Below are 25,462 nucleotides of genomic sequence, written 5' to 3'. Positions count from 1 at the left end.
ACTTAGTGTGACCTGTGAACCTTGACTCGGAGTTTTCCTCTGTCTCGTCCTGTCTGTCCTGCCGTGAGAATATATCCCCAGTTGGACAGTGTCTGAGATTCTGAGGGATTCTGAGATCTCATCAGTTTCTTTGATTTATTCGTTGGCGTGTGGCCGTGGGGCCGTGCCCCGTGGTGCAGGGATCGTGTGTGACCCGGGGCCCGTGCGGGCACGCTCCCGCTCCCGACCAGCCGGCCTTGCGCTGGGCCCTCACCGGTGTCTTCTTTGGTTCGGGAGCGTAGAGTCGCTCAGTCACCCTCAGATCTTCCACGTTTTGAAGGGTCTGTTGTAATCTCTTTCCCTTCACCCTGATGCTATTTCTCCCTCCTGATTTTAGCTGCAGTTTATCTTATTCTTTCAAAGATTCCGCTGCTGGTCTCCCTGGCTTTTCATATCATTCTCTTTGACCTCCGTAGCATTGATGGTCTTTCTTTTTTTTTTGCTATTACTCCTGGCGGTGCTCGGGGACCTTACGGGATGCCGGGGTTGAGCCTGGGTTGGCCGCATGCCAGGCAAACGCCCTCCCCGCTGTGCTGTCGCTCTGGCCCTGTATCATTGATTTTCTGCTCTAGAATATACGATCTGTTTGTTGTTCCTCCTCTGAGTCCTTTTTCTGTTTTTTGGACTACACCTGGCGATGCTCAGGGCTTACTCCTGCCTCGGCTTGGGGGTCACTCGTGGAGGTGCTCAGGGGCCCCCGGGGTGCGAGGGAACGCGCCCAGGTCAGCTGTGCAGGGCAGGCCCCTCGCCCACCATACCGTCCACGCAGCCCCCCGCTTGAGGTTTCTGAGAAGCGTGTTGAGACCAGTGTTAGCTTCTCCTTCCTCACGAGAGCGTCCGTTTCCCGCTGAGGCCACGGGGCTCCCCCTCCACGTGCCTTTGCTGCAGGTCCCGTCAGTTCTCTGAGCCGGATTTGTTGGTTTATGGTCATGTCGTAGCTTTCCTGCTCAGAGTTAGCTGTTCACTGTTTGCCTTCGAAATGTCCTTGCCTGTGGTTTTTGAAAAATCAAAAAGTAAAGTTTCTTTCCTGTTCTTGTCCCTAACAAGTGTCATGCGTTCAGTTCATAAGTTCTTGCTTATCATTCCAAAGGGTTTGTATATCCAAACTCGGGATTACCTGCACGCGTAGTGTATACACAACACACAGACCTTTGCACACAGCAGTCTCTGCAGTTCCCGTTGTCCTCGTGCTTTAGAAGGTGGCTAAGATACAGTGATCACTTGAAATCCTTTTTGGATGAAAGTCAGCATTGTTAGGGCTGGAGGGATAGCACAGGGGTGAGGCTCTTGCTTTGCACTCAGCCGGGCCAGGTTCAGTACCCGGCCAGCAGGTAGGGTGTCGAACACAAAGTCAGGAGTAAGCCCTGACTCCGCACTCCCGGGTGTGGCCCCAGAACGAAACAAAGCACATTGCGGAGTTGCCACCTTGCCTTGGGGGCATTCCCTGGTTAGCGCGTGCTCTGCCCCGCGAGCGGCCATGCGCGATGCTCTCCTGCTGTGCTGCTCTGTTGTGTCTTCCAGCGCCCTGCGCCGTGAGGAACCTGCAGGACCTGGCGCGCATCTACATCCGCCGCACCCTGCGGAACTTCATCAACGACGAGATGCAGGCCCGGGGGGTCCCGCCGCGCGCCCCGCCGAAGCGGAAGCGGAAGAGGGTGAAGCAGAGGATCAACACGTACGTGTTCGTGGGGAACCAGCTCATCCCGCAGCCCCTGGACAGCGAGGAGGACGAGAAGATGGAGGAGGACGCCAAGGAGGAGGAGGACAAGGAGCAGGGCGAGGCCATGAGGCCCGAGGAGCCGCCGCAGAACCTGCTGAGGGAGAAGATCATGAAGCTGCCCCTGCCCGAGTCCCTGAAGGCTTACTTGACGTATTTCAGAGAAAAGTAGCCTAGAGAGAGTACCTGCTGATAATTCCTTTAGTCTTGAACATGTAGCATTCGTTAGGAGTCAAAAAGAGAATTTTTTTTTTCCTTCATCAGAGCAAATGATAGTGGAACACACATAACTTGTTTCTGTCTTAGTAATACAAATTCTGTATTTAGTGATTTCAAAGAATCCCTTTTATAAAATCTATTTTTCTTTAAATCTTGGGAAAATTGCTGTTTTAACTCAGTGACTTCAGGAGTGGAGTGCAACCGTAGCCGAGACTCGTGTACTGTAAGTCCTTTCTGATTCCTCGCAGAGTGTAGTGGTGAGGGTTAGAGTTAATTTTGTATAAGGCTACATAATTGTTATGCTTCTATAAGCAGATTTAAATTGCAATTGTTCGCATTTCCTCTCTGACAGCTTTTTCTCTCTGAAGGGAATCAGATGCTCCGTAGACCCCCCCCCCCTTTGGTTGACTCCCTGTTGCTGCGTTGCAATATGAGTGCAATAACCACACAGATGATTTAGCTTTAAGACAGGTTTGGAGAAGTTTCAAGTTCCACAGCACCGCTACTTTTGCTTTTGAATATATGCCAAAAGACCAGGGGGAGGCGGGGCGGGGGGGGGGGGGTACCTGCTTCTCTCATGGAGACCCTAAGAGCACATCGAGTGGATATTAAAGTGAGTCCCACGGAGCCCTGGGTCCGGAGGCCCCGTTCCACTCGCAGCTCTCAGACCTGTGAGGGGTTTGGCTCGGGGCCGGGGAGGTGTGCGGGCAGCATTGCCTCCTGCCTCCTGCCACTGGGCCGGGGCTCGTGGAGGGGAAGCCACTGCTGTCGCTTGGCTGTACAGACAGAGGAAGAGGGGAGCTCGGGCGGCCCCCGAGCGGCCTCGGGGGTGGGGGGCTGCAGGTGCACTTTAGGTGGGACTTCCCGCCCATCTGACTGTTTATCCCTTAGCGGAGCGGGACTGACGGGCGACACTGGCTCTGAAGCCCGTCCTGGCAGGGTAAGAAGCGTCCGCAGGAGCCGTACAGAAACAAACGCCTTCTGGAGGATCCTGTTCAGAATCACAGTGTAAACTCGGGGACCCACGTTGTGGCCGTTTCGCCATGATCATGCTCTTTTCATCCCTTTCGGTTAAAATCATGATTCTCCTGTTTTGCTTCGTGTCACACACTTCAGCTCGGCATCAGTCGGGTGCTCGATGCGGCTTGGTAGTGATGAACCCAGTGGCGAGCGCCGAGGGGAGTCCTCCCCGCAAGGCCTGCCACGGTCGCGCCTTGCCAAGTATGCAGTGTAGCGTTTGTGTCACATGGATTATTTACGTTTTAAAAGGAAAAGCTTGAGAGTGTCACGTATGACCACCAGCACCACTGTCCTAGTTGATAAGATATGCTTAAGGAACCCGGTGTGCGCGTGGAGAGAGATCTCTGCTAAGACTCCGCTGCTGCTAATAGATATATGGTTTTAAAAATCTCAGCACTCATCATTTTACATACCTTAAAATAAGTGTTTGAATTTATTCTAGTCATGAATTATTCCAAGTAAAGGAGGATATTTTTAGTAGAACGCAAGATTATTTTATTGAAGGTATTTATTTTAAACTAGTAACTTGGGCTAAGGATTGGGGCATCTCCATTTAGGTCACCACTAAGCAATGCCCGGTCTCATTTCTCTCAAGGAAAAAGTTCGATACAATCGTGTTTTATTTTGAATTAGATATTCATTTGAGAAAACTAGGGAGGGTCCTCTTCCCTCTACCCACCCACAAGCCAGCTCTCACCTCTTTGTTACGGCTGGTGTCCAGATTTATAAACATGTATATGCTTAAAAGATCTTACCATTGATAAGAGTATTATTTGAAGATTGACTTTCATATCATTTTTCATTCTGTTGATCTTAGGAAAGCATCCGGTAGATTTTCATGAATAGTGCATATATGTTGTCATTGAAAACATCTTTGTTTTTAAAATACATTTACAGTTACGGCTATTATTGACTTTAACTAGAAATGAAATATGAAAATTCAAGAGAAATCCCTTTTATCTTCTAATGAGGATATGTTGTAATATTTGGGGGTTTTGTTTATTTTATAATGAATTTATGTTTACTTTAAGATAATTATGCATTATAGGTGGAGAAGTAGCAAATAAAGATGAAGTAAAATTGTGTAAAAGTGATGAGGAATATATTCATGGTATTTTAAAGTCAGATAAAACAATATAAATAATTTATTCTAGTCTTATTTTATAGAGAGAAAGTAGACCTAGAGAGGTAAGATGATTTTCTTGAGTCAGACAGTTAGTTGAAATCATCTCAGAATAGTACCTAGCATCTGATATATCCCAAGAAACTGTCAACGGCACCACAAATATTTTAAAAAGCAATTTAAATTTATATTGCTTATTGGTTGGTATAACAGGCTGTAGTAGTAATAGAGAAAAAAATGTCTAAAAATTTTAGCATATTTAGTGGATAAAATGAAACAAAAAGTGCAAGCGTTGGTTTCTAGCTGTTTGAGAGGATGAAAGTGAAGCAAAACTTGTTAAATTATGGGAAGACTTGGAAAATTATTTTAAATAAACAGTTGCATATAATTAAGCATCTTTCTCCAATGGCCTGATTTTTTTTTTTAAGTGTGAGTGCCTCAGTGTACCATGTGCGCATGCTATCATGGTGTGCAAAGTGTGGGATGATTGTATTGCGTGGAATTTGCATGTTGCAGTATTTTCCACAGCTCAGCCAGCTTACATGCCTCTTGGTTTCCTGCTCCCGGGTCCCCCTCAGCATTGATTTCTCGTCTTTCCCCCCCTGCCTCTTCTCTTGTTTCTGGGTTGTCCTGGGGTTGCACACACCTGGTTGTACAGGGCGGGAGGGAAGGGGGTTTTCAGACACTGTCGTGTTCACGCACCCGATTGCCTTGTTCTAGCGCCGGGCTCTCCCGGGAGCAGAGGCGCTGAGACCACACGGAGGTGTGCGCGGTGCCCGGGATCAGTCTTGCAGCCTCACCAGCCTCGTGCCTCAGTGGCTCTGTCCTAAGCTTATGTGGGAGCTTGTATTTCTTCTTTGTTTGTTTATTTTGTTTTTGGGGTCACACCCAGCGATGCTCAGGGGTTACTCCTGGCTCTGCACTCAGGAATTACTCCTGGCAGTGCTTGGGGGACCCTATGGATGCTGGGAATCGAACCCGGGTTGGCCGCGTGCAGGGCAAAAGCCCTCCCCGCTGTGCCATGGCTCCAGCCCCAGATGTTTCTTAACTGTTTGTCAGTAGTTATCTAACAGCTGATGAATGATATTTCAGTTGGGTTTGCATTTGCGTTCGAGTGACTGCACTTCTTTCTCTGTGCTGGCTGGTCATTTGGGATTGCTCCAGAGAAATGTATGTCCAGGTTCCTTTGCCCGTTTCTTAATTGGGTTGTTTACTGTTGCATTATGTGAGTTCTTCATACAGGTTGAGGATTAAGTTTCTTGGTTGTATCACTTGCAGATACCTTCTGCCCTGAGTTGGATGCTGTTTGGGTTTGATACAAGATGCTTTGTGTGTATGTTGGATTGTCTGTGCATTGTTGGAGTAAATCCTACTAGGTGACGGTGTTGATTTTGGTGGGCTGGTGTTTTGTTGAGAAATACTGCATTTATGTTTAGAAATATGAGTTCATAGTTTAGGTTTTTTTGATATTTATGTTTGGTTTTCAAGTCAGGGTAATGTTTTCATAAGATACTTGAAAGTTTCTCTCCTTTGAAAAGATTTTTTTTTTGGAGAGTGAGTAATAAAGGTTTCAGTTCTTTGATATTTGGGGGGAACTCAGCAGTGAGTCCTCAGGTCCTGGGTTTCTGTTTCTAGAGACATTTTAATGCTGTTTCAGTTTCCTTATTGGTAACGGGCTTGCTGAGATTCCCTGCCTCTTTCTGACTCCGTCTAGAATGGTTAGCCTTTTTCTCTGTTCTTCCAGTTTGTTTTCATGAAGACGTTGAAAATATTTTGGAGGAGTAAAATAGTTTTATTTTTTAAAAATTGGCTTAGAGAACTGTGAAGGTAGAGGCAGGTGGAGAGCGGTACCTTGGGAGAGCGTGGACCTCTCCAGAGGGGGGAGGCGAGAGTCAGAGCCCTGGGCGGGACGTCTCCGCTCTCTGGCCGCAGAGGGGACAGGCGGGCACAGAGTGGGCTTTAGAGGGGGCTTTAGAGCGGGCTTTTCCTGAACCGCTGGGCCTGGAGCATCCATGGAGGTTAATCTGGGTGTTGTCACAGGGAAAAGGCTTGTACTCTTGGTTACTCTTTTTATTCTTACGATGACCTTATGATTCTTCTGTTGCTTCTCCCTCCTGAGGGGCTCCGCCCTTCTCTGGGTGGACCCTTATTTTTCATATCTCCAAAAGTTCTGGAGGATGTGCTTTGTGCCTTTAGGCTGCTTCAGGGCTACTCAATCAATCCTTTGTTTCACTAGCAGGCGTCATCTCTCTGCCTGTAACATTCTTTCCTAGGTATGTCAGCCGTCAGTGTTCACGGGGTACGTGGGCACACTCCGGAGTTCCTCCTGCTGGCACGGGCGTGGACCTGCCTGTGTATGGGAGTGAAATCTGCGAAACAAGTATTAGCGAAACCCAGACAACGGTCTGTTAGGTTTCAGACTTGTCTATCTGGGGCAAAAGAAATCAACCTAGATCGCATTTTTTAAAAAGTAGGCCTTGGCAGAGGGTGTGTGTGTGGAGCCTTCTCTCACCCGGGGAGGCAGACTGTTGAAGGAAAAGAAAATACTGGCCATCGCATACGCTTTTGTTCCTTTGCCATCTGCTGAGCCGGCTGGAACAGTGTTAGCTCCTATTTTTATTAGCCTTCTGTGAAAAGACACAGCCGGATAAAGTAGGCATGTTACTTAACTTCGAGGAAAAAAACGAGTAAAGTTCGTTTTTCTTAAAAAGGAGTTTCAAGTCCTTGGTAGGTTCACAGGAGTCGGCCACTGGTGGGAGCCCGACCCATCTAGAATCCCGTTAGTGTCACGCACTGGGGCCGCCTGGCTACCTGGGTGGGACACTTGCACTCGGAGCAGTTGATTAGAAGGGGGTTTCGTTTTCCAGGTTCTTAGTAAAACCCAAATACCAGGCTGGATTTTAGTTGGAGATAATTCTCCTTCGGGGTACAGCAAAGCAATCTTGAATTGCCTCCTACACCTGTCTGATAACAAACTCAGTTCGTTCTAGACGTTCTGAGCCCAGTTAGGCCCGAGTTGAAGTTTGACTGTGGGAACTGTTCTGGACCGGGAAGAGCTGCCGCCCGGAACCGGGACTCAGGGTCCTTGACACGGTTTCCCCGATCATCTCTTGAGCGCGTAGTTGTGTTTCTTCGCCTCTCCTGGGGATCGGGGGTGCCAGGCTGTGTGGAGTTGATCATCCTAAGCAGGCGCTAAATCCTGGCCGAGTTTAGGCTTGGAAGGCATTCTGCTGCTGTCACTCCGGTCGTGATTCGGGGAACCACGTCTGAGGACTAGAAATACCGGTTACACACCTTGGAGATCTCTCCGCGTTTCTCAGAACAGCTGGAGGACACCCCCCCCCACACCAGCCAAGGTGTCGGTAAGCGTCAGGAAACACTGCAACCGGGACATGTTGGCGTTTATGTGCAGACCAGGTGCCAATCCTAGGATGAGCCCCCTGTACCAGGCGGCCTGGGGACCCCCATACTTTCATAAACAGGACCCACGGCCCGGCTTTTTCTCACCTCTCTCACCATCCTCTGCCTCCCTTGGCATGGAAGACAGTAGTCGAGCCGTGTCTTCTCCGTGGGAAACCTTGTGTAAATCTTCCCTGCTGCTTGGAACTGGAGCTGCTTTCCCTCGTCTGGTAAGCCGTCCGCTTCCTCTGGAAGCATTGCAGTGTCCCCTGCTCCCCCTGCACAGTGCTCTGGCTTCTCGGAAGTACTTTCCGGAGGGCGACCAGAACTGAACGAGAGCGAGGGCAGCCTTTGTAGCTGTGGAGCCCTCTGGGCTGTTGGCCGCCATCACCTCAGCTTACCCACCCTCCTTTTACTGCTTCCGTAGTTCGAGACTGCCCTTCCCGTCTGTGCCTGCACCGCTTCCAAGTGTTTGACATTCTCTGCTTCTTGCTGTGAGTTGCAGAGTGACAACTCTGTGAGTTTCGGTCTGCAGGGCCCCAGCACCAGTTCCCCCACTGCGTGCACCGCTGCTCCCGAGTGCTGCCGTCTCCCTCTGCCCTACTGGGCTGTTCTTAGCCACCGAGGCGCCTTGCTCGCCCCGGCCGCAGCATCTGCGTGCAGAGCTACGCGTCGTCTGCTCAGCGCCAGTGTGGCTGCCTCCTTAGTGAGAGCCATCACTTCTGCCTTTGGTGCTCAGGATCTCCCTGGCCAGCCCGAGCGTCCTCTGTCCTGCTCAGACTAACAGCATGTGCAGTTTTCCCTGGTCGGCAAGACAGCTTCCATTAGCAAATTAAGTTTGATTTCGATTATACAGAGGAACATCTTTAAATCAGACCTCGTAGAATTTTTGTTTTTCAGTCCGCTCTGTAGAACTGGAAGCTAATCGCCACCAACAAAAGCATGTTCTTGGGGCATCATTTTCGTTCTACCCTCACCATTTACTTAAAACGATTTGCTTCTTAATAAAATTTACCATTTATTTTTCATAAGCGAAGCAAGATAAGAGTTTTCCATTTGGGTTCCCTGTTGTTTGCTGAGAGGCTCAGGGGATTTGCTGCATCAGTGCAGTGGATGGGAACGAAGGAGCGAAACGATGGTTTAAAATCTCATTTGCAGGAAAGGTCTCCAGCCAGTTGGTAATGGGGTGGCCGGGCGAGGGGGCACAGCAGATCAAATCTTCATATTCATACGTAGATGAGTATCTTCCCTGTCATGCCAAGATCACCCAGACTGTGGGGCTGGAGCAATAGCACAGCGGGGAGGGCGTTTGCTTGCATGCAGCTGACCTGGGTTCGATTCCCAGCATCCCATATGGTCCCCTGAGTACCGCCAGGAGTAATTCCTGAGTGCAGAGCCAGGAGTGATCCCTGAGCATCGCCGGGTGTAACCCATAAAGAAAAAAAAAAGAGATTACCCAGACTGAGCCCGGGCAGAGTCTGTGGAGTAACACAAAAGTGTGTTTCCGAGCGGCTGGAGCAATAGCACAGCGGGTAGGGCGTTTGCCTTGCATGCGGCCGACCCGGGTTCAAATCCCAGCATCCCATATGGTCCCCTGAGCACCGCCAGGAGTAATTCCTGAGTGCAGAGCCAGGAGTAACCCCTGTGCATCGCCGGGTGTGACCCAAAAAAGCAAAAAAAAAAGAAAGTGTGTAGTGTGTTTCCGAGCTTGTGGGTTCTTGAGGATCAGAGGTGAGATTCGCATGCGGAACCTGGGTGCTTCAGAAGTTACAGAGCTAAGTATCTACCGCACAGTAGGTGCGTCCGGGTCCCTGCTCGCCCGGTGCCAGCCCCGGCTCCTTCGCTAGTGCCCGCTCCTCGCGCCCTGGCTGTGGCCATTGTGTGCTCGCTCCGTCTTCTCCCCGCACCGCGCTCTGTCCAGTGCTCACTTTTCTACCTGAGGTCGACAGCGGGACCGTGTCACCCGTGTCTCCTGGCTGAGCTGCTGTTCTGAAGCCTGTCGGCCTCTCCGGGCCTGGCCCCGCGCTGGCTGACTGAGAGCGAGCAGATGCTGCAGTCAGCACGTCAGACACCTCCTGCGTCCCCAGGATCGATAAAACACTCACCAGCATCAGCAGCAGAAGAATCCGAAAATCCCTTCAGAACACGGGGAGAGGAAATGAACAGGGACGTCACTGAGAAGGCAGACAGCCAACGGGGACATGAAAAAATGCTCACCGTCACTTCTTATTAGGAAATCCAAATAAAGATGACAGTGAGATGGCATCTCGTACCAGAGGGAATATCAAAAATAATATAAAAAATAATGGCAACACTGTAGCACTGTTGTCCCATTGTTCATCGATTTGCTCGAGTGGGCACTAGTAACGTCTCCATTGTGAGACTTGTTGTTACTGTTTTTGGCATATTGAATACACCACGGAGAGCTTGCCAGGCTCTGCCATGCGGGCAAGATACTCTCAGTATAGCTTGCTGGGCTCTCCGAGAGGGGCGGAGGAGTTGAACCCGGTTTGCCCACATGCCAGGCAAGCGCCCTACCCGCTGTGCTACACTCTGGCCCACGTGAGTGGGAGTATTTGGGAGTGGTGAGAAGAGGAAGTCTCACCCACTGCTGGTGGGCACGCTGTGTGGCCCAGCCCTACGGAAGCAGTATGGGGGTTCTCAACTTAAAATTGAGCTCCCATAGGACCCAGCAATTCCACTTTTGGGGGGTCTATCCCCAACAGAAAAACATTGATCAGAAGCCACATGCACACCCTGACTCACTGCAGCACTTCGCACAGCAGCTGCCTTTTGGAATCAGCCAGGTTCCAGCAGGCAGAGGAGTGGCTCAGGAGGGCGGGGTAGGTAGACACAGTGGGGCACTGCGCAGCCGTAAGGAACGGTGAACTCAGGTCATTTGCTGCACGGGAATGGGACAGGAAGGTACGTTACATGGAGCCAGAAGGAGGACACACAGGGCGGTATCACTTACACGGAGTATTTAGAGTAATGGTTGAGGAAACACAGTAGTTGAAAGGAGGATGCCTAGACCGCTGTGGGCCCGGGGTACAGGAGAAGGAATGAAACAGACCCAAGGGGAGGTGGAGAGAGAGAAGCCGTGGGGGTGGCCGAGGGGATTCAGGGGATGATAGTTAAGAATCGCAAGTCCCAGACTCGAGCAACCAAATGTCAAAGCCGCCTTTCAAAGTGGCAGACTAGGGCTGTGGCACGGGGTAGGCGAGGAACCTGGGGCCCAGGGGGAGGGAAGCCGGCCCTGGCGGGGGCTTGGCGATGGAGCATGTGTGTCAAAATCCCACCTGTGAACAACTGACTCAACGGTACTTTAATAGAATTTGGAAAAAAATAAAAGTGAAAGGAAAATGTTTCGGTGGACACCCAGTGAGATGCCGTCTGTCCACGTGTTTCAGGCCACAGGTCCGAAAGCCCTGTCAGGGTCTAGAGGGGAGGCAGGACCGTTTCCGTAACTACACCTGAGACGGGTTTTGGTTAGTCCACTCTGTCCCCTATCGTAAACTGGGTTTCTGTAACTTGACCACGACACATTTGCATTCCGCAGTGCTCGATGCTTTCACTACTTTGTGGCACCATGGCACTTTTCTGAACACAAGATATTGGAACAATTCGGGTTTGGAGGCCACACCCAGCAGTGCTCAGGGCGTGCTCCTGCCTCTCGGGGGTCGCCCCTGGGGCTCGGGGACCAGATGGGGCTTCAGGGATGAAACGTGGGTCGACAGCACGCAAGGTAAGTGCCTCATCCACGGTCCCGTCTCTCCGGCCTCTGATAGAGCGATTGTATAAACGCGAGGAGGAGCTAGAATCACCGTGATTCAAGAGCTTAAGCATACTATGTACGACAACGTTGGCTCCAGACTGTGAGTCAGGACACACTGCATAGGCAGGAAGGTGTGTGGGGGGGGGTGGGGGCTGGTCTTGGGAAAACGCTGGAACCCAAACCAGCCCAGAGGCACGGAGGCCTGTGAGGGGCAGGGAACCCCATGGAGATGCAGACTTCCGGGGCTGGCTGGACCCCGGGACAAAGGCCATGCGAAGGATGTCAAGAGAAGCCCAGTCACTGCTCCAGACTGTCCCCTAGGCGGCCACCCTAGCAACAGACTCAGAGGAAGGCCATCAACTTGCCCGCGTCTCTGCCCGAGGTGTCCCTTTGACCAGGCTCAGTTGCCGCGTCTCTGCCCGAGGTGTGTGCTTGCCTTTGACCCGGCTCAGTTGCCCCGTCTTTGCCCGAGGTGTGTGCTTGCCTTTGACCCGGCTCAGTTGCCGCGTCTCTGCCGGAGTCGTGTGCTTTGCTGCTGTCCCCTCTGCGGAAGCCCGTGTTCTCCCCTGGGCACCCGGCCTTTGCACGCTTTTCTGCCCCTCTCCCCTGAATAACGTGCTTTCCTCCACGGACCGTCTCCTCCTGAAGTTCGTTCCTGTGAGAGCAGGCGGTGGGCCTGGACAGCCTGCGTACGGTTTGGGCCTGACTCGCTTTCCTGCAACGAGCAGCTCCTTGCCCCCACCTGCGTCCCGGGGCTCCCGAGAATCGGGTCAGGATCCGTTGCCCTGCCTGCAGAACTCGGAGCCCACGTGTGTCTCTGCAGCCGAGTGCCGGAGCTGCTGAGACGCGAGGCCCCGCCGTGCGGGCTGGACTGGGGCCCAGCTTGGGGACAGCTGGGAGGGCAAGGGGGAGGGCGTGTCTCTCCGCACAGGCGCCACCTGGGGAGCTTCTCCCAGTGACTCAGGCCTCCTACGCACCACGCTTGTGTTTCAGGAACATACTCTGATGTTCAAAGATTTAAGACATATGGATGCCACAAAACACAGATCTCGAACCTGCAAGTGGCACTTGGGTCTTCTTGCGACTAGACTAGGGTGGCCTCGAGGCCTGCCCAGCAACCTGCCGTCAGAGAAAGTTCCTCTGACAGTGACATATTCCTGCTTGCTAGACAGAAGGACAGTGTAGTTCCTAAAGGCTGGTCTCCTACATTAGTTACCCAACCTCCATTTCGTGGGGGTCCCGTCCTGCCCAGCAGGGGCTGAGGAGGGGACGCAGCCGAATGAACAGACACAGAGCCAGAAAGCAGCAAGGAGGAAGAGAGTTTATTCTGTGGCAGTTACAGTACTTACACCTCTCTGCGGGGAGGAGGTGGTATGGTATGCGTGCGGACCCCCATACAGACAGTAGTAAAATGCAGATCAGGCGTGGGCGGCACTAGTGAGAAACAAATGGCGAGACGATAAGGTCAGTAAGGTCAGGAGTGGGACCTTGCTACAGGAATTTAAGTAAGGCTCTGATCAGAAGCTGAGAGCCAGGCTCTGTAGAATGGCTCCCTACTCGTTTCCAGGGAAGCTTCCGCTGGCTGTAGGCTAAGTGTCCTTTGTTTGTTTTGTTTTCCTTCCCTCCTGTGTCAGGGACAGGTCTGTCCTAAGGGAAGGAGGAGCTCTGGCTGGAGGCTTCCTCAGAGAGGAGGAGGGAACCGGAGCTAACTAAGGGCGATTTCCCTGGACTCTCTGAAGCATCTGTCCCATAAAGTGCTCGTCTCCTCTGACAGGCGCCCTGCAGCGGAGTGTTGGGTCACGGAGCCGGAATGTCCCGCGCTTTGGTGTCCGTAGTAGAGCAGCAGCTATAAAGAGGAACAAAACAAGACACGGTGACATTTTCCTCCTTGGGGGCCTTTAAGATTTGTTTCTCCCAAAGGAATTAATGCCTGGCTGCATTTCCCTGTGGTGGGGGTAACGTTAGCCCCTGAACTTCGTAGGGGGGTGTGGAACGCGAACCTTCTGACCTGCGACAAGATCCCCCAAAGTCGCGTGAGCCCTGCAGCCCGGGACGTCTCCGTCTGTGACCTCTGCAGTGCACCTGACATCGGTGGCCCATGGGTGGCTCATGTGAAGCGGGGAGGAGAGAGACGGTCACTTTCTCACCGTCCGCCTCTGCCCCCCGGACCCTGGGTGCTTGTCTCACCTCGCAGAAAGAAGTTTCAGGAGTAGATGAGCAGAGACAGAGACAGAGACAGAGAGAGACAGAGAGGGAGACAGAGAGAGACAGAGAGGGAGAGAGAGAGACAGAGAAAGAGAGGGAGACAGAGACAGAGACAGAGAGAGACAGGGAGAGAGAGAGACAGAGAGAGAAAGACAGGGAGAGGGAGAGAGAGAGACAGAGAGAGAGACAGAGACAGAGAGACAGAGACAGAGACAGAAAGAGACAAAGACAGAGGAGAGGAGCTCTATGGGGAGGGTCCAACCCCGTGGGGAGGGGTCCCGTCTCCTCAAGGTCACTGAGGGTCCTACCCGGTCTTGTTCTCCGTATCCACAGGGTGGAGCAACCTTAGAACTTTCCTTCCCAGAAATGTGTTGCGCTTTCATTGCCGAGGGCCTTTCTCTGTCCCCGCCCGGTCATGCCCCGCTGACCCGTGTGAGTCGAGACGCTGAGGAGAGGAAAGCGTACTTCTCGCTGGCTCGAGCCGCACCTTCTCAGGAGCTTTGTCACCTGAGTTTATTTTGCGTCGGGCTCAGCCTGTGTTCTGGTCTCGTTACCCCCAGCCCCTGCCTGGTGTCTCCAGATCTGTCCTGAACCGAGGGGAGGGCGGGAGGACAGACACCAGAGGGGACGGAGTTCTCGGGGGCAACATGGCCAGTGGCTCATTAGGGGCCAGGCTCAGAGGAGTCGCTGCAGAGAGCAGAGCTGCAGGCGGGTCTTCCTGGACGTGGTTCCTCCTGCAGTTCCCGCACTTTCAGACGCTCGTCAGTCACGCCGCAGGTGGGAAAGGAAGCGGGTTCCGGAATCTGCTTCTCCACCAGGAAAAACGTCGGTTCTCCCGGCGGTGTGTGAGTTCTGCTCGGGTCCCCTGTGCCCGCCAACCCCCCAGTGCTGCGTGAGGCCGGGCGGGTGGGCGGGATGCCAGGGGGACGCTGGAGGACTTGGCTCTCTGCTCCCCGGCTGGGGTCCGCACCAGGACGCCCGCCCCGAGCCCACACGGCACAAATGCTCGGCCCGCTGGCCCGGGAGGGCTGTCCTGCAGGCCACTGGGGCTTCACCTGCACAGGCAGGGACTGAGCCCAACACCCAACTTCTGGCGAAGCCTGGAGTCAGACTAGAGGAGTCACCCGGTGTGGGGAAGACGGTTAGGGCCCTCCCTGCCCCGCCTTCCCTCCGGAAGGGACTTCAGGAAGAGTCAAATACTGGAATAAAATACTTTTTTTGGGGGGGGAGCATCTACTCAGAGGGGCGGGAGTGAGAGTACGGTGGGGAGGGGAGGGCGTTTGCCTTGCATGTGGCTGACCTGGGTTTAGTCCTTGGTGTCCCATACGGTCCCCTGAGCATCACCAGGAGTGACACAAAAAAGCCAAAATGAAAAAAGAAATCTGTGTAGAGAAATGTGAGGGGAAGAGAGATACAGACAGAAAGTGAGAGGGAGGGAGAGAGAGATGGAGGGAGAGAGAGGGAGGGAGGAAGAGAGAGAGAGAGAGAGGGAGGGAGAGAGATATGGGAGAGAGAGAGAGAGAGAGAGAGAGAGAGAGAGAGAGAGAGAGAGAGAGAGAGAGAGAGAGGTAGAGGTACAGAGCGGGAGGGAGGAGAGAAAGAGAGGGAGAGATGTTCACTTCCCCAGAGAGCAGGGAGGGTCAAGAGTCCCCAGCTCAGGTTAGCTGTGCCCACCTCCCAGGCAGAGAGCATTGTACTACTTAAATTCTGTTTGTTTTTATCGCAGCAGGGGTGCTCAGGGCTGACTCCTAACTGTGCTCAGGGACACCCCGGTGACCTCAGGAGCCCAAGCCCGCTGCAGGGTCTCTCCAGTCCCCCATTTCCGACTCACAGTTTTGCCTTTTCTTCTTTTTCTATTTCTTTTAGGGATAAGGTTAAAAACTTTAAGATGTAACTTGTCTTGTTACAGCTGTTTTTCTATAAACTCTTTTAAAGCCACTTTGAGGCAATCCCTGTGGGTTATTTATTTGGGTGGGATTTTTTGGGGGGCCCAGAGCCCCCCAAACGTGCCTTGTTCCTGTACTAATTCTTAGCTACCTGCTCCCTGCCCCCCTCAAATCCTGATACCTTGTCTTTTCGCTCTCGTATTGATGTAGCCAGGTAGCTAGGGAAAGGCCCTTGGCAATGAAATTTAGATTAACAGAGTCTCTGGGAAGGAGAATCCTGAGACTCACCACCTCGTGGACACAGAAAACAGACCCGATAAGACCTTCAGCAGACCCTGAGGGGGTTGGACCCCTCCCCACGAAGTTCCTCAATTTCCTTGACCTCTCCCTTAGTCTGATTAAAATGTGGTCCAGCCTAAAGAAGGCCATCACCACTCCCACCTCCCTGGTAACCTCCTTAGCAACGGACTTTTACCTGGGAAGAAGCCCCACGTGGGGGCAGGTTGGAGAGACCTTGAACAAAGGAAGCGCGAACTTATGCTGCCTAAGCCCATGTGCTGCTTGTGCCCTCGTGTGCGCCCTCGTGTGTGCTCGACACATGTGGTGCCCGAGCACATGTGCCGCCCGCATCTCCCCCCTTGAGATGTGTACTTTCATGCTTTCGTGCCCAGTGCTAGGATGTGTGTAGAGCTCTCTCCACCTTTGGAGAATCCCGCGTTCTCTCTTGAGCGCGTTATTCTTACTATTCTCTCTCCCACTCATCCCTTCCTCCTTCCCTCAGAAACTTCTGAATAAAATCTTTTACTTCACTGCTTGTCTTACTCCTGAAATTCTTTTCCGCCAGCGAGACAAGAACCCAGTAACCCTGGGTCCCGGGTGGTAGAGGTGGCTGGGGGGAAAGTGACCGTCTTTCTCCTCCCTGCTTCATGTTAGTCACCCGTGGGGCCCACCGACATCATTATGTCTTCAGATTTTGTTTTTTTTAATTTCCTCTTTGACTTTTTTATGGACCCAGTAGGTGAAAAGTGACAAGGTGCTTAGTCTGCACACTTTGGTGGTTTCTCCCTTTGTATCACTCCGATTGGTTCCAAGTTCCACACCGTCGTGATAATCAATCTTCACCACATTTTAAAAATGCATGTGCTATATCGAGCTTTAATAGCAATTACAAATTTCAGGGGACAAGGAGGTGGAGATTTGCTTTCCCTCCCTTCTGCCCCCCCCCCCCCCCCCCCACTTCTCTCTCTGGGGCATCGCGCCTGTCTTCCTAACTTCCTCCCCAGCTCCTCGATGCCTCAGAATGTTTTCCGTTGTCCAGCACTGCCCTGAAACTGCCCCCCACAGAGGCGGCCGCTCCAGGGCCTGGGCTCCCAGCCCTCCCCCTCAGGGCAGGAAGCTCCGGAATGCAGAGTCATTTTCCGAAGGGGAAGATTCTCCTCCAGGAACAATGCCCTATTAAGACAAGGTGTTTTTCTTTCTAGTTTTTGTTATTCAGTTTTGTTTTTGGAGCCACACCTGGAAATGCTCGGGGCTTGCTCCCTGCTCTGCGGAATCACTCCTGGCAGTGCTCGGGGGAGACGGGGTGGAGCGGATCAAACCCAGGTCAGCACACGCCGGGCAGACAGCTCGTGCTGGACTGTCCCTCCCGCCCCACGACGAGGGAACATTTTGGGCTGAAAATGATGTACAGATCTCTGCGCCTGCCTCAGCCCTGTAACCACAAGTATCGGCAGAAGCTTAGAAATAGTAGCAGTGAGGGGGAGTCGAGATTGTTGCTGGTGTCTGTTGCTCCGCTTAGATGTTGAGAGACGCGAGGGCCGTCCCCGCCGTACAGGGTGGCTTTAAAGTCTAATAATTCCTGCTACTAGTTTTCTTTCGTATTTAGTGTTTCTTCTGAAAATACTCGCCTATTGGAGTTCATGTGTTTTGACAGGAGAGGGCAGTATTCACCAGCGGGAGAACGTCAAGGCGCTGAAGAATTACTGTCGAAAAGATACATTGACTTCTCCAGATTAAGACTGATAACATTTGACAAAACCAGCTCTCTGCACAATACATTCTGACTGCTGATCTGGTTCTCTGGGATTGACTACATCAGAAACATTCAGATCTTAATTTTTTAATTGATTTTTTACATTTTATTTAAGTACATGGACTGGAGCGATAGCACAACGGGTAGGGCCTTGCACGTGGCCTACCCAGAGTCCTTACTGTGGATGAGGGTGCAGCTGGCCGACCCAGATTCCTCCATCCCTCTCGGAGAGCCCGGCAAGCTACCAAGAGTATCCCGCTCGCATGGCAGAGCCTGGCAAGCTCCCTGTGGCGTATTCGATATGCCAAAAACAGTAACAACAAGTCTCACAATGGAGACGTTACTGGTGCCCGCTCGAGCAAATCGATGAACAACAGAACGACAGTGCTCCGACAGTTTAAGTACAAGTTTAGGAATAGTGTCTGGAAAATGTTTAATCATTAAGGGTAACATCAGAAAGCTCTTTAGGATCCCTGCTTACCGAGTGGAGGGAGAGACATGTCTGACCGCAAGGAGTATATTGGCCGAGAAAGTCTCTTTCTGGGACCCCAGGGCGAGGGTCCCTGCTGTGAAGGTCATTGAGAGATGATTGGGGTGTGGCACTCCTGGCGCATGAGGCTGAGCCCAGGGCTTGACTTCCCATCCAGAAAGACAAACCCCGAAAGGGCGCTTAGATAAATGAGTCTGCAGGAACAAGGAGTTCCATTTACACACCAGCCTCTTTTATCTGTTTATTGGTTTGTCCCTTCTCCAAAAGTCAGTTTCAAACGTCAGCTATTAGAGGAGGCATGAGCTGCGGCTTGGGTTCGAATACGAAGGAAGAACTTTGGGTGTCAGCAGGAGACTTGCAAAAGGAAAGGAAGCACTTTTAGGAGAGCACCCTTGGGCCCAGGGTGGGGCAGCTGCACCCTCATGCACAGTAAGGACTCTGCCCTTTGCTGTTTCACTCCTGTGAGCGGAGGCCGAGGCCTGTGGGGGAAAGTCCCTCCTGGAGAGCAGCCTTGTGGCGAGGCACCTTCCAACAGCGGCTTCTTCTGAGCCCCTGGGCTGCTGGTGGCCTGCCCCGCGGGGTGCCCTCCGGGTGAGGTGGGTGGCCCACGGTGGTGGCTGATGTGCAGCAGGGAGGAGAGAGCCGGTCACTGCCTCCCTGCCCACCTCTGCACCCGGGACCCGGGGTTGCTGGGTCCTGGTAGCGCCTCGCAGAAAGGAATCTCAGGAGTCAGTGCAGGGGAGCGACGCCGTTGTACCGGGAGGCTCTGCAGGGCGGGAGGGAGAGAGGGCGGGAGAGAGGGGCAAGTACCGCGCTCAGGAGAACGCGGGCTTCCCCCAGGGCGGAGAGGCCCTCACACGCCCGGCGCCAGACTGGAAAGCATGACAGTCCCCGTCTCACAGTCTCACAGGGGAGATGCGGTCGACACGTGTGCTCGGCCACGTGGGCACAAGCAGCACAGGGGCCGGGCAGCACGTGCCCTTCCTCTGCCCCAGGGGCCTTGCACGGTTCCTCCACCTGCCTTGTAGGGGTCTGCGGCTCAGTGGGTAGCGCTGGGTGTGGCCTGTAACCCCCTTTCTTGGCCTGTGTCCTGCGGGCTGTTCTCCGGGCCGGACCCCCGGGGTTGGTGGGCTGAGCGGGAGGCAAGGGTAGGGAGGGATTCCTCCCCGGGGAGGGGCCCGTCTCCCGGGGGCTGCTGGCGCCAGGTGAGGGCCCCACCAGGCAGGGCCGGCCTTTGCGGCTTCAGAGGGGTCCCTTCCCTGAGCTGCCCCCCGGGGGAGGGCGGCCCTGTCTGCCTCCTGCCCACTCGCCGCACTCCGGGCCGGGTCCAGGGCCTGGGGTCTCCCCCAGCTCAGAGGGCCAGTCCCCCCGCCCCCCGCTGCCGGAGCCCCCGGCCTCCTCCTGGACACGCTGGTGCTCCCGCTGTGCGTGACATGGGCTCAGTCCTCCGCACAGAGCGGACCACAGCCCTGTGGCGCCACTCGGCGGCCGGCTGGCACGGCGCGTGCTGGGGCTTGCCCTCCTGACGGGGCTCAGGGGCTAAGTGCTCTCACCTACCTCCCGGCTCTGCTTTGTCCACTGGGGAGTGACCGCTGGAAATACGTGTTCTGCAGTAGCAGCTCTCCATTCTGTCTCTGCCTCTGTCTCTCTCTGTCTGTCTCTGTCTCTGTCTGCCTCTGTCTCTGTTTGTTTCTGTCTCTATCTCTCTCTGTCTCTCCTTTCTCTCTCTCTCTCTCTCTCCTCTCTGTATCTCTGTCATTCCGTCTTTCTCTCCCTGTCTCTCCCCCTTCTCTCTCTCCTTCTCTCCCTCTCTCTCCCCCTCTCTCTCCCTCTCTCCTTCTCTCTCTCCTTCTTTCCCTCTCTCTCCATTTTTCTCTCCCCCTCTCTCCCTCTCTCCCTCTTTCCTCTCTCTCCCTCTCTCTTTCTCTCTCTCCCTCTCTCCCCTCTCTCCATTTTTCTCTCCCCCTCTCTCCCTCTTTCCTCTCTCTCCCTCTCTCTTTCTCTCTCTCCCTCTCTCCCCTCTCTCCATTTTTCTCTCCCCCTCTCTCCCTCTTTCCTCTCTCTCCCTCTCTCTTTCTCTCTCTCCCTCTCTCCCCTCTCTCCATTTTTCTCTCCCCCTCTCTCCCTCTCATCCTCTCTCCTCTCTCTCCCTCTCTCCTTCTGTCTCTCCCTCTCTTCCTCTCTCCTCTCTCTCCCTCTCTCCTTCTCTCTCTCCCTCTTTCCCTCTCTCTCCATTTTTCTCTCCCTCTCTCTCCCTTTCTCTTCTCTCTCCCTCTCTCCTTCTCTCTCTCCCTATTTTCCTCTCTCTCCATTTTTCTCTCCCCTCCTCTCTCCCTCTCTCTCTCCCCTTCTCTCCCTCTCTCCTTTTCTCTCTCCCTCTTTTCCTCTCTCCATTTTTCTCTCCCCCTCTCTCCCTCTCTCTCCCCTTCTCTCCCTCTCTCCTTCTCTCTCTCCCTCTTTTCCTCTCTCCATTTTTCTCTCCCCCTCTCTCCCTCTCTCTCTCCCCTTCTCTCCCTCTCTCCTTCTCTCTCTCCCCTCTCCCCCTCTCTCTCCCCACTCTCTCCCTCTCTCTCCATCTCTCTCTCCATCTCTCTCTCTCCATCTCTCTCTCTCTCTTTCTCTCTCTCTCTCTCTCTCTCTCCCATCCCTTCCCCCCCTCTGTCCAGACTACATCTGGCACTGGTGCTCAGGGTTTTCTCCTGGACTGTGCTCCAAGGACCATATGGGATGCTGAGGATGAACCCAGGTCAGCTGTGCTCAAGGCAGAAGACCTGCCCGCCTGGTGTGCCCTCACTCCTGCCCCTGGAGCAGTTCTCTTTGCCATCAGTTTCTAGAATTCTCCAGTGAGAACAGTCAGTTCTCTCTTCAATAATTTCCCCATCAGGTGCTCATGACACCTGCTGGGTCCAAGTCTGTGGCCTCTGCTTGGTCACTCGGCAATGACTTTGCGGCAACTTCTGGAATCAGTTGCCACTGGCTGAAATCAAATGCTACCTAAGGTCCAGTATAGACCCAAGGTTGAATTTGCTTCCTAGGTAGTTCAGAGAAGAAGTTAGCGTCCACAGATGCTCTAGCGGAGGTAACGAACTGTGCAGTTGTGACAAGCCTTCCGCTGTGTAAGGATAAAGCCTCATTGCGGGTTCTGATGTTCCCGCGTCAGAGGCTATTATGTGGATAGTGTGTGTGGCACTGACAAGCTCACAACATTGTTATTAGCTGCGTTCTGAATGTGAAACTTAGACACTGTCAGTCATGGTTGCCCTGTGGGGTAATTCTGGACTTTAAATGAATTAATGCATGTTAGGTGCTTAAGAAAGGGTCTGACTCTACTGAACTTTACGGAGGGAGTTGCTAATTACTGCTCTGTTTACAATCCGGGGGACTTACAGAGTCACCTGCACACAGGAAGCTGACTGGTGTGGGCCGCAGAGCAGATGAAGGGCAACTGTGAGCGGAATGGTGACTGGAAACTGCCCTGCTTCCCCTTCTTGGCGTGATTGAAGTGGCCCAAGAGAAGGTCCAGCTCGATTATGTATGTGTCCCAGCGTCCCCAGAATGTTGACCTATTTCGGGGAGAAATGAAACCAAACGTTGACGTTTGTGGACCCTTGTGAACTATCAGCCTGTGAAACTGTTCTGTTACAGGGTGCTGCCGGCCAGCGACTCTAAAGTCTGCTGCGAGGGCCTTGAAGCACACAGGCTGACTGACCTCCTGGCAAGGGCCAGGGCGGTTTTCTAGGAGGGTCTGGAAGAGACTGTTCTGGAAGGCGGGTGAGTATTCCTGTAGTCCAGTCAAAGAGGGTCGGTGAAGAGAAGGTTGGTGGAGAGAGAAGAACGGGTCAACTCCAGGGTCACTGGTGTCGTACACGGCGAGATCCACATGCAGAGTGGGGACTTCACCCAAACCAGCGTGCAGAGAACCCATTTGGCAGATGCCTGAGTCTCACTTGGGGATGTTAATGAGTTTCCTGTGAGACACATTGTTGAAGTTTCACCGTCTGCCACAGGTGCGGTGCCGAGGAGATGAGGATCACTGTAGGTGCACGCTGGGAGGGAGAGTGGGGCTGGCGACTTCGCTGGGATTGCAGGAGGTCCGGACAGGGAAGAGAGCAGCGGGTTTCCTGCAGGGAGTGTGGGTGGAGAGTGTAGCCCCAGACGGGACGCGGAGCGACAGCTGGCAAGTGAGACAGTTGCGAAAGCAGCCTCAGCAGAAGAACGCCAAGATGGCCAGCTTGCAAGGATAATCGTCGGTGTTCCTGGTTTCAGGATTCCTTCTCCGCCAAGTAGGAGATTCTTGGGCATTTCCAGCTCCAAGCCGCTACCGTCTCCTCTGCAAACTCGTGATGGAGCAGAATCGTGATGCGCCACGCTGAGGAACGCTTCCCTCCTCCTCCTCCCAGCCCGAGATGCCAAGCGCTAAGCTAGTGGAGTCGGACGAACAGTGTTTTCTACACAGACTGAACTTCGGTCCCTGCTCCAGCGCCAGAGCTGAGGTGAAGGGGAGCATTCCCCGAGCGTAGTTTTGGGGGACGTTGTTGCACTCCTTCTGCAACGCCCCCGTTCTGGCCGGGGAGCTGCCGAGTGGGGAGGAGGCGAGTGTGGATCTGAGCTGCAGGTTTGCAGGTAGCCTGGGGAATGTCCTGGCTTGTCACCCAAACGAGTGCTCTAAATAAGGAAACGAGTAAGAGTGAGGCGGGGACGCTCTGAACAGCAGAGGGAGTGGGTCGTGTTCTGCCCAGCCGCCCGGGGAAGAGGGCAGAGGCCCATGAATCCCGCGAGGAGGGAGATGTGGCTCCCAGGCTCACGGGAGAAGCTGGGCTTGTCCCGTGCAGGAAGAAGGGAACGAGACCCCCGGGGTGTGGGAGTGAGCCAAGCGGCCGTCTGGGGCTCTGCACTGGGGGCAGCAAACAGCCGGGAGCCAGAGCAGCCCCCTGTGCGAGTGTGGGCTGTGTGGGCAGCCTCTCCCTCCGTGTGGGGAACAGGGTCCCCTGCAGGTGTGCAGGGCAGTGGCCCCGGGGATCAGGGTAGGAGTCCTGAGAGCAGGGAACCAGGAAATAGGGCGGGGGCGGGAGAGATATTGCCAGTGTTCCGGGAGGGAGGAGGGGCGTCAGATCCGACCAAGGATGCTAAGGTGCTCCAGGAGGCTCTGTCCTTGTGAGCTGGGACATCTGCGGGTCCCTGTGACTGCTCAGCCCCCCCTCCCCCACCGGCCCCGATGAGGATGAACGGACTCCCGGGTGTCTGGTTCCAGCCGGTGGGAGAAACTGGGTCGTGTTGGACTCGCAGGTGACTGCTCTCCAAGGACACTTAGACACCTTTGCTAATTTCTTTGGCTCCTTCAACAGCATCTTCCACAGACCGTTTGCTTGTGTTTGGGGGCCACACCCGGGAGTGCTCAGGGTTTACTCCAGGCGACGCACTCCTGGGCTGCTCAGGGAGGTACTTGAGATCAAACCTGGGTCTGCGACGTGCGAGTGGAGCCCATGACGGGTGTCCTATTGCTCCAGCCGCTCACAAATAGTCCTTATAAGATATTCTCTTATCCAACAAAATGGGGAATCTAAAGTGCTTTTTGTCAGTCGGCTCAGGCTGCAATGATACGTTTCTAGAAAGTGAGCAACTGAAGAATTAATTTCTCATAGTTCTGCAGGATGGACGGCCCAGGGCCCGGATGCTGGCCCGTTTGACATCTGGTGACGCCCCACTTTCTGCTCCCATGGGACATTTGCCTCCTGGTCTCCTCACGTGGCAGAGAGAATATTTCCACTGTGGTGCTGGAGGGAGAGACCAGTCTGAACAGTGGCCGTGAAGGCTTCACGACACTCTCCCTCAGGTCCTCATGTCCCCACAGACCTCACATCCCAGCAAGTCACACTAGCGTTTGAAGTTTCTCCATGAATTTAGATTCTGGTGTGGGGGGGACACTTGAGCCACAACCAATGGTGTTTCAGGGCTTTTACTGACTCTGTGCGTGGGGATTTCCCCAGTGGTGCTCAGGGAACCTTGTGGAATCAGGAGTCCCCCTGGTTTTTCAAAAGCTCTGCACGCATTCCAGCCCACTGAGCACTCTCTGACCCTTCCCATGAATTTTGAAAGGAGATTTCTTTGAAATTAAAAACAATTTTTTAATTGAATCATAGTGAGATATACAGTTACAAAGTTGTTCATGATTGAATTTCAGTCATATCCTGTTCCAACACCCGTCCCTTCACCACTGTACATTTCCCACCACCAGGGTCCTCAGTTTCCCTTCCGTCCCCTGCCCCACCTGCACTACAACATTCGTTTTTTCCTCTCTCTTTCTCTCTCTCTCATTTTGGGCATTATGGTTTGCAATACACATACTGAAGATTTCTCATTATATCCCTTTATCTACTTTTAATACTCTCTCTTGTCCAGAGCAATCATGTCCAACTATTATTGTCATGCTGGTCCCTTTTCTGTCCTACCTGGAGATAAGTATTCTCTCACAGACGTGATCTGGATCACAGTTATTTTGACGTTTATCAAAATCAAACACCCCTCTATTTTTTTAGCTTCATTTTTTGCTCTGAAATGTAGTAAACTTCTTAAACTATGTGGACAGCATTTGTTCTACAGTTTTCTTCTTGCGGTGGCACAAAATCAGCCATGTCTGAACAAAGGGAAAATCACAGGACCTTATCCAAATGCAAAATAAAATATAAATATTCTGCCTTTCTGGCAACAGAGCAGTCCTAGTAAATGACATAATATAATTTATTGTCAAACTCCAGACTATGCAGTGAAAAGAAAAGTTATGCTTAAGAATAATCTTGTTTTACAGATCCTCCTGCACAGTTTGATAGCTTGTAAGTGTGTTCCAGTGATTCTTCATCTTAATAAACACACACACACATGAAAATGCTACATAGTTTTCTTTTATATTTGAGCATTAAAAAAATCCACAAAGTTTTCAGCTATTTTGAAAAAACCAAATTCAGTTGCATTTAAAACATAAAGAGGAGCCACAGCAATAGCACATCGAATAGGGAATTTACCTTGCATGTGGCCAACTCAGGGTTGACTCCTAGGACCCCAGGAGATTTCCTGAGCCCTACCAGGAGTTGCTCTTAAGCACAGAGGCAGGAGTAAGCCCTGATCACCACTGGGTGTGGCACAAAATAAAAAAAATTAAAGAGAACCTCAAAGCCCTCCTTTTAAACGTCATGGTCAATAGAATACTGTGGCTAAACATTAGCCCTATTAATCATATTCTAAGTTCTAAATATTAGCCACATGTTAAATATCTTATTTGGTGCAAGTGATTTTCAAGGATAATGACATTAAGTTTTAGTCATCTCTGCACTCATTTGTGGAGTATAAAATAATATCACATGAGGCTGACACCCAAGGGCAGTAGATACAAGGGCCAGAAAGACTGCTCCATAGCTGGAAGCCTGCCTCATGAGCAGAGGGGAGAAGGCAGCTGGAATAGAGAAGGAATCACTCAGAAAATGATGACTGGAGGAATCAGTCGGGATGGGAGATGCATGCCGAAAGTAGATAAAGGACCAAACATGATAACCTCTCAGTATC

At 52.7% G+C, this 25,462-nt stretch overlaps 1 protein-coding gene across 3 annotated transcripts in view; it reads left to right on the top strand.

The window, feature by feature from the left end:
• Window positions 1-4,515, top strand: part of PCMTD1 (protein-L-isoaspartate (D-aspartate) O-methyltransferase domain containing 1) — a 54,746-nt gene extending 50,231 nt beyond the window's left edge. For all 3 annotated transcript variants that reach the window (XM_055126243.1, XM_055126244.1, XM_055126245.1), the window contains one exon: window positions 1,561-4,515. In XM_055126243.1, coding sequence (XP_054982218.1) covers window positions 1,561-1,928 — 368 coding nt within the window. In that variant the 3' untranslated portion in view covers window positions 1,929-4,515. The remainder of the gene's footprint in view (window positions 1-1,560) is intronic.
• The last annotated feature ends 20,947 nt before the right edge of the window (window positions 4,516-25,462 follow it).

Source organism: Sorex araneus, chromosome 2, assembly GCF_027595985.1.
Source record: "Sorex araneus isolate mSorAra2 chromosome 2, mSorAra2.pri, whole genome shotgun sequence".
NCBI lineage: Eukaryota > Metazoa > Chordata > Mammalia > Eulipotyphla > Soricidae > Sorex > Sorex araneus.
Note: the sequence above shows the minus strand (reverse complement) of the source record. Positions and strands in the feature narration are given on the sequence as shown.